We start from the raw sequence: 12,500 nt of genomic DNA on the forward strand, positions 1-12,500 counted from the left end.
AGTGGACCACCACCTCCCAGGAGATGAGTAACACTCAGTCTTTCAATCAGGGGGTTGGCGGTTCAATCCCCTGGTCCATGTGTCCTTGAGCAAGCCGCTGCACCCTGAGGTGCTCCCTGTGGCTGTGACTATGCGGTGTGACTGCAGCAGGATGGAAGTCACTTTGGATCAAAGCTTCAGCGACATGACGTAAAGTTATGTAACAACTCATGTGGAACGAGTCATGTTGACCGACCGAGCCGAGAAACTGAACTGCTGAGGAGGAGAGAGAGCACCCAGGGGTGGGAGTACTCATCGAGCCACACGCACACACACACACACACACACACACACACACACGCGCACCCTGGCGGAATGCTAATGATAGTGACCGCCGGGCTGAACATCTGTGAGTCGGAGGAGGAGCGGAGAGAGAGAAGAACGATCACATGTCTCTCTCTCTCTCTCTCTGTCTCTCTCTGTCTCTCTCTCTCTCTCTCTCTGTCTCTCTCCCTCTCTCTCTGTCTCCCTCTCTCTCTGTCTCTCTCTCTCTCTCTCTTCTTCTGTGTGATTTGTTTTCACAGCAGAGAGAAAACACTGAGAGAGAGAGAGAGAGAGAGAGATTGAACTCTCTGAGTAACACCCCAGAAGTGTGCACAAACTAAAGAAAGCTAAACAAGTCACCCCCCCCCCCCCCCCCCATGTGGTCTTACCCGGGTCGTGGAACGGCACCAGGGCGAAGTTGTACAGGGTCTGCTTCGGCCGGCGGAGCGACGTCTCCAGGATCCGGGACGCGCCCTCGATGACCTGGACCAGGTCGTCGTACATGGAGCCGGTGACGTCGAACACGAACGCCAGGGTGGAAGCCCCCTCCGGGATGTCCTCCTGCGCGGCCCCGGTGCCGGTCCCGGTGCCGGGACCACACCACACGGACGACAGCGCCAGCAGGCTCAGCCACAGCAGCGCGCGGCCCATCTCCAGACCCGACACGCGTCTCTGGAGCCAAGCGGGTCCCGGATGTGCTCCTCCTCGCGGGTCGGTCCTCAGGGTGAGTCTCGGGCTGAAGGCGGAGGCATCGGGGTCTCAGAAGGAGGGGGGGGGGTGAAGGAGTTCTCGTGGACTTCTTCCTCTGCAGCGCGCGCTCTCTGCGGGGCTCACTTCTCTGTGAACCGGGTCCGAGGTCTCAGCAGAGCGGGTCTGTCGTGTGGAGTCCTGCAGAGTCCGGAGTCCTTGTTCCAAGACCCCCCTCTCAGCTGGGCAGGAGGTCTCCGAGGCACACACGCTGACGCGCGTGCAGAATAGCTGTGCTCTGATTGGCCGAGGTGTTTTGGGGGACTTGAGGTACTTCATTGACTCCACGGCGTCATGAGGGGTTCCCATAGCAACAGAGGAGGCTTCAGCCATCCACGAGGAACGTTGTTGGATCTGCAGGCCAGTATAACGAACTTTTTATATTTATTTATTTTAATTATAGATTGTATGCAATTATTATGCATTAATATAAAGATAATTCATGATGAATTATTGTCAATAAAACAGACAGAAGGGATGAGACGTTTTCAAAAAGCTGAACTTGCAGGAGACCAGCTGCTTCTGGACCGGGACGTCCAGAAGCAGCTGGTGGTTCTGAGCTCTCTGTCGCCCCCTGGCGGTCATTGTTGGACCTCACAAGTAAAGACGTTTAACAAGATATTCTGTATGCAAATGAGAATATACTTAAAAAGTCTTAATAGGAGATATTTTGCAGGTTTATAAAACAAAAACCGAAACATGAAAGAAAATGAAACAATTTGAATGATGAGGTTAAACTTGTTTCTTAATCTAACCCCAAATCCAGAGGCTTTACTAATGTAAGGCTTTTGTTTACTTCTTGTCCATCTGTTGTCCTTCAAAAGCAGCTGGTGGGAAGTCATTGAGGACATTTACTCTCATATTTCACTGAAATGCTTAAGTATTTCCATTTCCCCCATACTTTTAAAATTGAGATTTGACATTAAAAGAACATATAAGTTTAAAAATAAAGCATATTAAAAATGAAAGCCTATTATACACAATATGTGACCCAGACAAGCCCTCGGGTTGACCTTGTGACCTTTAGAGCACACAGCTGACTGTTTATGAAAGAGTTCAAATGAGCTCCATCGACCAACTCACAGTAAAATCCTTCTTTTGGGACATTTTATCAAACGACCAGTAGTTTTACTTCAGTAATCTATTTAGCTGATAATAATTATGTACATTTAGAAGATTAGGAAGGCAGGACTTTTACTTGTAATTGAGTATTTTTAGTTGTATGTGTAGTTTAACCCGAGTGAAAGACGATAAAGTGGATGTTTAATTCGGCACAAATGAAACATAAATCAAGCTTTAGTGATATTGCAAGCAGACAACAATATATTTGACTTCTTTGTTTGATGAAACTTCAATTTGTTGAACAGTTTTCACTAAATGCGAAATGGAACTGAGCCATAATTCAAGTGAAACCTTAGAGCAAGGCAACCTAATAATGGAATGGAGCCGTAACCAATTTTATTATTTAAAACTGTGATTTTCATGTTGTGGAATGTCAAAATAAAATGTTTTAAAAGCCTCTTTCACTTTTTCTCTGTTTAAATGTTGCAGCGAAGAGCTACATGCTAAGTATGATGCTCGTGGTATAATAATGATTCACCTGTATTCAAGTTGCTCTTTTATGAGAAATGAAGTCACATCTTTAGACACAAAAACTATTTTTCCACATTCTTATGTTATTTCCCCCAAAACTATAGTTCTGAAAACAAGAATAAAGGAGAAGAAGGTGGAAGGTGACTGATCATGTCCTGGTCATGGAAGATAGGTATGTGTTTGCAACTGACAGCTTCCCCAGGTGATAAGTAATATAAATAATCCAATTCAAGAATTTTTTGGCAATAAAATTATCCAAATAATCCACTGTCCTCAAGAGATGATTACTCTGCAAACGACGTTATGATTTAATGATTGTTGTGCAACAATACGCCTGTTTGGCCACTAGGGGGAGCTAGTGCGCCACTGGTATCACATGTTACTGCTAATGCAGGGCTTTAAACTGTATTTATGTATGTATATATATTATATATATTATATATATATTATATATATATGTAGGGCTTTAAACTTTATTTATGTATGTATATATATTATATATATATAATATATATATTATATATATATATTATATATATATAATATATATATGTAGGGCTTTAAACTTTATTAATGTATGTATATATATTATATATATATTATATATATATATTATATATATGTAGGGCTTTAAACTTTATTTATGTATGTATATATATAATATATATATATATATATGTTATATATATTATATATATATATTATATATATAATATATATATGTAGGGCTTTAAACTTTATTTATGTATGTATATATATAATATATATATGTAGGGCTTTAAACTTTATGTATGTATATAATATATATATTATATATATTATATATATATAATATATATATTTAGGGCTTTCAACTTTATTAATGTATGTATATATATTATATATATAATATATATATGCAGGGCTTTAAACTTTATTTATGTATGTATATATATTATATATATAATATATATATATGTAGGGCTTTAAACTTTATTTATGTATATATATAATATATATATATTATATATAGAATATATATATTATATATATAATATATATATAATATATATGTACGGCATTAAACTTTATTGATGTATGTATGTGTATATATATGTGAATATACATATATATATATATTATATATATGTAATATATATTATATATATGTAATATATATATTAAATATACATATATTATATATATTATATATATATATTATATATATATATATATTACATATATGTATATAGTATATATACTGTATATATGTATATATATGTGTGAGATCAGGGGAAATAGAAAACAGTCAGAGAGTCTACAGAAACAGAAGCTGTGTGAAGTCTCCTCTGCAGGTTGTTGTTGTTGTTGTTGTTGTTGTTGATTTTAAGTCACATGGAAACATTCAAATGAGAATCCAAAGCTCTCAAACCAAAGTTCACTCAAATGAAGACGAGGGACGAAGTTTGCATGTCAAACAAATCATGAGGAGGAAAGATTTCAGGAAACGGACCTCCAGCACGAAGTGTTACGCAACACGTCCAGGTCCTGTTCATCGAACAACACAAACAACAACAACAACAACAACAACGTTGAAACACAGTGCTCTCTCTCTCTCTCTCTCTCTCTCTCTCTCTCTCTCTCTCTCTCTCCAGAAAAGGTTTTATTTCCACTGTGAGCTTCATAAACGTTATAATAATAATAATAATAATGCTTCTGTGAAACAATATGTTCCTGCACCGCGTCACGGGAGTGTGTGTGTGTTTGTGTTTGTGTGTGTTTTTTGTATGTGAGTGTGTGTGTGTCTGTGTGTGTGTGTGTGCGTGTTTCTGCCACACAAACAATGTGGCGGCTTTAGCTCAGTGGGGTAAGAGGGCCGTCCTGCAACCGCAGGGTTGCGGGTTCGATCCCGGCTCTCCCCATTAGTTGCAAGTCGAAGTGCCCTTGAGCAAGGCACTGAAGCTTCAAATAACTAAGGATGGGTTAAATGCAGAGAACTAATTTCCCCTTGGGGATTAATAAAAGTGTATATTCTATTCAATGGTGTCCGACTCAGAGGACAGCGATGACATCATGTCTTTGTTCATCATGTCTTCACGAGGACTTTAGTTTGGAATGAAAGAAAGAAAGAACAGAGGAGGAGGGAAAAGAGGAGTAGAGAACAGAGGAGGAGAGAACAGAGGAGGAGAGAATAGAGGAGGAGAGAACAGAGGAGGAGAGAATAGAGGAGGAGAGAAAAGAGGAGGAGAGAAAAGAGGACAAAAATAAAATATATTTTTTTAAATTCGAATAATATTTTTTTTAAAATATTGTAAATTACAAAAACAAATAAAATAAAATAAAAAAAGAATAATAAAAAATACGAAATAAATAAAAAATACAAATAAAGAAAAGACAGACATAAGTAGAAATATATAGTAAATTAATAGTTTCCATTTCAGCACCATAGTGTAATGAGTGAGTGAAATGGAAAAACAAATACTCCTTTGCGTTAACATGAAGTTAACATGAACACAGCGACCTTGACAAAGCGTGACGGTTCCAGCTGACCTCAGACCAGTGAAGGCTGTTTGTGTTCCTGCAGCTCGAGACCTTGGAGGCCGAAGAGAGGACCGAGCAGTGAGCTGCTGCTCACACCAAAACACACACAACACCACAACACCAACCGGACCACAACAACACGCGCCAACTGGGCCACAACACCACAACACCAACCGGGCCACAACACCACGCCGCCCCGCGCTGCTGGACTGTGACATTGAGAAGAAGAAAACATACAAGAACCAGAGGAAGACGAGCCTCCATACAGAAGCTCTCCGTCTGTTTGCATGATTAATCTGCACTTCATCCTCTTTCTGATGGTTCACTTCTCTCTCTTCAGCTCTTATTATATTTATTTTGTATTATTTTTGCTCTTGTCTTGGTGACACACGTGATCAGAACTCCTCAGAGATCTACAGAAGTAGTCGAGACGCTACACGTCTGACTAAAGTGTTCTTTCAGTCGTTTAACCCTTGTGTTGCCTTCGGGTCATTTTGACCCGATTCAATGTTTCACCCTCCTGTTACCTTTATATTTACTAACATATTTTACCCTTTGGGTTCAATTTGACGCCAGCAATTAAAACCTCCAGAAAATTATTAGAATTAATATTGTTTTCCAAGTTTAAGTGTGAGGCACTTTATGTTTGTTTGTTGACTACCGAAAGAACACCGACATTAAACATTGAATAGGGTCAAATTAATCCGAAGGCGGGGGGAGGGTGTAATATTGATTCGGGTCAAAATGACCCAAAGGCAACACAAGGGTTAAAAGGTAAAAAAGAAAGAAGAATATTTCCTTAAAGCACCAAAGCATTAAACTATTTTATTGACCAAGCTCCTGTATGACGGCCCTCTAACTTCAGCCAGACTGGTTGCAGTCGTTCCAGCCCACAATACTACATCATATAAGGTCTTATATAAAGATGTCAAATCTGTTACATGAAATATTGTGCTGTGTGTAATTATTCATGAATACATCATTTTCCTGACGCTACATTGTTCCATGATGTATATTCATGAGGCTCTATAGAGCGAGAAGCCGTGGACGTCGTGACTCCATCTCTAAAGTAAATATTATGGAGGAAAATATGTGGGCTGACATTTAGAGTTGAGCCCAAAGCAAACGCATCGCAGCGCGGGGCCTGCTGCCGGCTCTCTGGAGAGATGAATGAACTTAAAAAGTTTGACTGCTGCGTGATGCTGATGGGGGGCGGGGCCAATGGGGGGCGGGGCCAATCAAACCGGCTCAGACTGGATCATCCTGACCGACGTTAACGTGACGCAAGGTTTACACGCTGCAGGCGAACTGGTTCAGAGTTAAACAGAGTCCCTGATAGCCAACCGCCACTGTGTGTGTGTGCAGATATGCACGTATTGACCTTTGACCTCTGCTGTTATCCGGGTCACATGTGACCTGTTTAGAGTTCACCCGTCTCAGGAAAGACAAACAGAAGAATCGACATGAGCCGGAGGAGCTGGAGGCCCTGTTGACTCGTCAGGTGACTGAAGAGGATCAAATCCTCCGTCAACGGCACGAGGACAACGGTGACGGTGTTGATGATGAAACATGCAGCCGGTGAATGGGCACCGTCACACCGTCACCACCGTCACCACCGTCACACCGTCACCACCGTCACCACCGTCACACCGTCACCACCGTCACCACCGTCATCAGTTGGCCAATATGTGTCTTGGCACTCAGTTTGTTCCTCTGCCATCAGGAAGAAGATTCAGGACTCATGAAACCCAGACCAACAGGCTGAGGGACAGCTTTACTCCATCACCCCCCCCCCACACACACACACACACACACAGCAACCCAGCTCACACCAGACAATGATGCATGTGTTTTATGTTTCATTTATTCTTATTTATTTATTTATTTTATAATTTTAAATGTTTAAATGTTTTTCTCAAATTCTTAATTTTTTAAATTTATCGTTGTTTTTTTTCTTATTTTTAATTAATTAATTTGTATTTGTTTATTTTAATTCTTTAAAAAAAAAATTCAATTAGAATATCCTGTTTTAATGTTTTTACCTGTTGCTGATTATGGAAATCCCAATGTGTGTGTGTGTGTGTGTGTGTGTGTGTGAAGGGAATTCAGACCGTGTGTGGTCCTGTGAAGTGGATTTTATTCTGAATAATTCAGGCCCGGTTAGTTTCTGGTTCTCGAGGTTTTCCCTGTGACTCTGTTGAAACTCAGGAACACTTCTTGCTCCCGGCGCCGTGTGATGTGTGTTCATGAGGGAAGATCATCTGAATATTCACGAGGAAAAGAACAGAGGAGCAGAAAAGAGTGAGATGACTGGTGGTGTTATTGTGTTTCAAAAGACCCAGAATGAAGTGAAGAATCAGAGGCTGGAACAGAAGGATGAAAAGAGAGAGGGAGAGAGACAGAGAGAGAGAGACAGAGAGAGACAGAGACAGACAGAGAGAGAGACACAGAGAGAGAGATAGAGAGAGACAGAGAGAGAGAGAGATTTTTTTGATTTTTGAAAAACACTTTATTTCACATTTTCTCAGCTTTTACATAGCTTCTTAAAAATAAAGTGCTTTAAAAAATTAGGTTGTTAAAAATAAAAAACACCACAACCAAAAACAAAACATTAAAAACAAATAAAACATGTTTTACCTCATAAAAAGTGGTGCAAACTCCAGCTCCTCTTCCACCACAGAGCAAACAATACCTTTAAAACACCAGCGTTGTTTAAAAGCATCCAGGTCTCCAATGTGTTTATAAAATCTGAACTCCAGCCAGAGTCTGGCTCTGATGTTACAGAGCCACACTGCCCTGGCTTCCTGCCCCTCTCTGTTTTCCACCCGGGACTTCCTTGTTAAATATATGGCCATTTTGGCTTCCGGATAAAAATTAAGGAGCTGCCATTTTTCTTTTCCGTCTTTTGTAGGCAGCCTCCATGATAAAAACCTTCTCTGTAAAAGCCACATTAAAAAGACTAAAAACCAATGTTAAAAGAGCGAAGAAACTCAAAAGTCTCTTACACTCATTAAAAACATGGTAAATAGTCTCCCGGAGGTCACAGAAGGGGCACTGGCTCAGGACAGCGGGATTGATGACTGAAATAAAAGCGTTGGACGCGACAGCACCGTGTAAAATCCGCCACTGGAGGTCAGCAGTCCTTTTCTTCAGGGGATCGAGGCTTGTATAGGACCCCCCACTGCGGGCCCGGGCCTCCATGCCCAAGTCTCTCTGACCACACAGTGGGCGGTCTGTTGCACAGTCTGGACCTGTTGATACTCTTCACGAGGTTAAAATACAAAGTCTTCTTGTCTGCTTTGTTCAGTGTGCAGTTTTCTGGGTGGCTCGTTCTCAGCAGGGGCGGTGAGTCCCCTAGCCCCGGGCTGAGGGAGATGTCTGGGAAGGGTCTGCAGGGTCCGGCTCTGTCCTCTGCTGGCTGTAGTCGAGGAGGCTCCTCCCCCGGTCAGCCTCTGCCTCCACAGCTCCAGGAGCCTCCTCCACCCGGTCGGAATGCATCCCCAGCAGGAGCCCAGGGCCGGGGTCGCTCAGCGTCGGCCCCACTGCATCCACCAACTGCTGCAGAGAAAGGGTCTTTGTTCAGCAGCCCCGTTAGTCCAGGGGTGACGCTGCTGCTAATGTCTATTTTCGCCGTGAATTAATGGTTCTCTCAACAACCAGAACAGAGAGTCAGACGGTGAGCACCTTTCGTGTTTAAAAAGGGCCCACGACTTAAAAACACCCTGATAAAAAGGAGGCAGCCCACTTAACTTTAAAATGCTGGGGTCTATTAAAAACAGAGCAGTATCCAGCCCCAGGTTGTCAGCACGTCTGAGGATAGATAGATAGATAGATAGATAGATATATACTTTATTAATCCCCAAGGGGAAATTTGTCGGAAGTGTGGAGCTGGTGTACTTGGTCACGGTGTGGAGCTGGTGTACTTGGTCACGGCCTTGGTCACGGCCTTGGTTCCCTCAGACACCGCCCGCTCGCAGCTCAGGGCCGCCCGAGCAGGCAGCAGCAGGCTGGAAGTCTCTCTGGATGATGGTGGAGGCGCTTGTTGTAGTTTGTGCAGTAGGCCGCATGCTCTCACGCGATGCGGCGAAGATGTCAATTCATGAAGCAGTTCATGATGCCCATGGCCCTGGAGAGAGATGCCGGCCAGGTCGGGTGGACGCACTCCATCACCGAGCTGCGTAGATGGGCGTAGCTGCTTTGGCTTCTTCTTGCTGCCGGTCTTGGTCACGGTGTCTATTGACGCTTTCTTCTTGCTTGCTTTCCTTGGCAGCTGGCCACGCCTCGCCACACTAAGAACACCGGACTCGTACAAAACTTCTGAACAACCTGTAATCTGAAAGTGGCAGTCCGGCTGGCGAGGTGGACAAGGCACTGTCCGGCCTCCTCTCTGGCTAAAACAGCACCCCTGTGGCACCCAGTGTAGACCCTCCCAAAAGAAATCCACCATCTTCTTTTGTATGTTGGCTAAGAAGCCCGAGGAGGGTCTAAAACTGTCAACCTGTGCCACAGTTGGGATGCAATAAGATTGTTTAAAACCAGTACTCTACCTTTAAAAGACATCTGGGGAGCAGCCACTTCCACTTGGAAAGTTTCCTCTATCTTCTCTGTGACGCCTCCCAGTTCTTCTGGACCATGCTCGGTTTCCCAGGTATATTCCTAAATATTTAAAACCGTCCGTCTTCCATATGAGTTTTGTGGAAGAACCGAGGCCGCCACGCCACTCCCCACAGCGAGGGCTTCGCTTTTCTTCCAGTTCACCCCGCTGATGATGCCGTGCTAAAATCATGTACTATTTGATTTAAAAGGTTTACATCATTTTGATTCTTGATAAAACAACAACGTCGTCGGCATATGCCGATAAAATCATTCTTTACTAAAACCAGGTAAAACAAACCATGTAGGCTAGAGCGTATTTTAATGAGGAGGGGCTGGGGAGAGTGCAGAGCATCCCGGACAGAGCACAGCCCTGCCGGACCCCTCTACTCACTCTAAAAGGAGCACACAGCCTGCCGTTTATCTTCAGCACACTCTCAACATTACTGTACAACACCTTGATCTTAGCTATGAAACCAGCGCTGAACCCAAACTTCCCCAGAACTTTCCAGAGGAAACCGTGTTCAACGCGTCAAAAGCCTTTCCTGATCTAGAGAAATCAGACCAGTATCCATACCCAACGAGCTGGAGACCTCCAAAACATCCCGAATGAGGTGGACGTTATCCACCATGGACCTGCCGGGCACACAGTAGGTCTGGTCCCGATGGAGGACCTGCTCCATAGCTCCCCTCAGCCTGGAGGCCAGGACCCTGGACAGAAGCTTGTAATCCACACACAGCAGAGACACAGGGCGCCAGTTACCGATGTCCTGGGTTTCCTTCTTTGGCAGTAGCGTCAGCACTGCCCTCCGCAGGACACCGGCATGGAACCAGAGGCCAGACTCGTTGAAGACGCCTAGGATGTCCCTTCCGAGGACATCCCAGTATTTCTTGTAAACTCAGCGGGAGGCCGTCGATCCCGGGCGCGCCTCCCTGCATTCCCTGCAGGGCAGCTTTCAGCTCTTGGGGGTTATGGGTCTGTCGAGCTCCTCATTAGTCTCCTCGAGACCTGAGGCAGCTCCCACAGAGCCCTCCGCCGACTCTCCCTCCTCCCTATACTCAGTGGCATAAAGGGAGGAGTAAAAACCCCACCGCCGCTTCGGATCTGGCTTGGCTCCACAACCGGCTGCCCTGCGTCCGTCAGCAGTGAGTGGATCACTCGCCTGCCCACCCTCTTCTCCAGGCCGAAGAAGAAGCTAGAGGAGTGTCCATCTCCGCGATGGTCTGGAATCGGGACCTGACCAGTGCGCCTTGTACTTTAACTCGAACAGGTCGGCGAGAGCCGCTTTTTTTTTGAGGACTTCAATATGTCCTCGATCTCCTGTGGACTCGCTCAAACTTTCTAGGTCCACTATCTCAGTCTCCAGGTCCTTCATAGATCTGGTGACGTCTCTAGTGACGTTGAAAGTGTGCTGCTGACAAAGGAGCTTAATTTCTACCTTACCACGGTCCCACCACTGCCTAAGATTATTAAAATCACTCTTCCTCAGCCTAAAAATGCCCCAAAAATAAAACAACACCTCTCTAAAACTCCTATCGAAAGTTAAAACTGTATTAAAATGCCAATATGCGCCCTGGGTAAAAAGTTCCTGATAAAACATGACATAAAACCAAAGAGTGATCAGTAAAACCAGCCGAACAATGCTGCACATTTTAAAAATACTAAAATGGTGCTTAAAACATAAATACGGTCTAACCTGGCTGAGGAGATCCTTCCTCCCTAACGTGGGACCATGTGTACTGTCGGCAGTCCGGATGCATCCTTCTCCACACGTCCACCAGGCCATGAGAATGGACCAGCCTCCTCAGCACCTGCTGTGAAGCTGGATGTGGCTCTGTGTGATTTCTGTCTTTAAAATCATCCTCTGTGCAGTTAAAATCCCCCAAGAATAAAAATCCTCCGAGGCACAGTCATTTAAAACATCATTAATTTTGGATAAAACAGCTTCCTCTCTGCCCCGTTGTTGGAGCATAGACATTAATTAAAACAACATTAAAAGGTCGAACCGTGCTTTCACAAAGAACAGCCTCCCTCCACGATGTGTTTGACCTCCAGTGACCAAGGGCTGAAAGCCCTGGAGAAGAGGAAGCCCACTCCTCCGCTGAGGTTGGTGTTGTGGCTCAGGAGAACTTCCCCCACTCCCTCCTCCAGTCCGCCTCGTTGGTGCTGTCGCTGTCGTCTCTTGTAAGAAGAGAACATCGTTGGCTTTCATCTTGTTAAATTCATAAATAGATGTTCTCTTCTTACTGTCCTCGCCCATTTACGCTTAAAACTCCGACTCTGAATGTGTTCATTAAAAGAAAAGAGTTTAAAAACAAATAAAACTTAAAATCAACAAATCAAATAAAACCCACATTGGAGCTCTCCACCTCCCTGCTGGATGCACTCCTTTACTTTGAGTAAAATCTTTTAATACTAAAACCTCTTGCTTTTCAAACTTTTTCTTTTCATATAATATCTGCAAGACTGTACAAAGTTCACGAGGTCAGGAAGTGATCCTGACCTCCACTTTCCTTTGTTTTTGTTCTGTGTAAAACTGGCTTATTTCATCCACTGTGTGAAGTTTTTGAGCTTGACTGTTTGTTAAAATTAGAGGAGAGTCGCTGTCGCCTGCCCCTCCTCATCACTGCTGTCCTCCACCGCCCCCTTGACTCCTCCTCCTCTCCTCCACCCTGCTGGCCTTGGCCTCGCTGCCGCGCTCTGGCCGCTCTTCTTTCTTTGGGGCCCTTTCTGCCCCTGCTTC

General features: G+C 44.0%; 1 protein-coding gene and 1 long non-coding RNA gene across 2 annotated transcripts in view; one reads left to right on the forward strand and one right to left on the reverse strand.

Annotated features, from left to right (window-relative positions):
* Positions 1-1,025, reverse strand: part of LOC130194116 (hemicentin-1-like) — a 142,852-nt gene extending 141,827 nt beyond the window's left edge. Inside the window, 1 exon segment of the mRNA XM_056415008.1 lies at positions 693-1,025. Within this exon segment, the coding sequence (XP_056270983.1) occupies positions 693-954 (262 nt within the window). The 5' untranslated portion in view covers positions 955-1,025.
* A 14-nt stretch (positions 1,026-1,039) lies between these two features.
* LOC130194413 (uncharacterized) lies at positions 1,040-6,159 on the forward strand. The gene is made up of 2 exons (XR_008831838.1): positions 1,040-2,815; positions 5,207-6,159. It is a non-coding gene; the product is annotated as an uncharacterized LOC130194413 (long non-coding RNA).
* Positions 6,160-12,500: the final 6,341 nt, after the last annotated feature.

The sequence above is a fragment of the Pseudoliparis swirei genome, chromosome 5 (genome assembly GCF_029220125.1).
Source record: "Pseudoliparis swirei isolate HS2019 ecotype Mariana Trench chromosome 5, NWPU_hadal_v1, whole genome shotgun sequence".
In the NCBI taxonomy this organism is placed as follows: domain Eukaryota; kingdom Metazoa; phylum Chordata; class Actinopteri; order Perciformes; family Liparidae; genus Pseudoliparis; species Pseudoliparis swirei.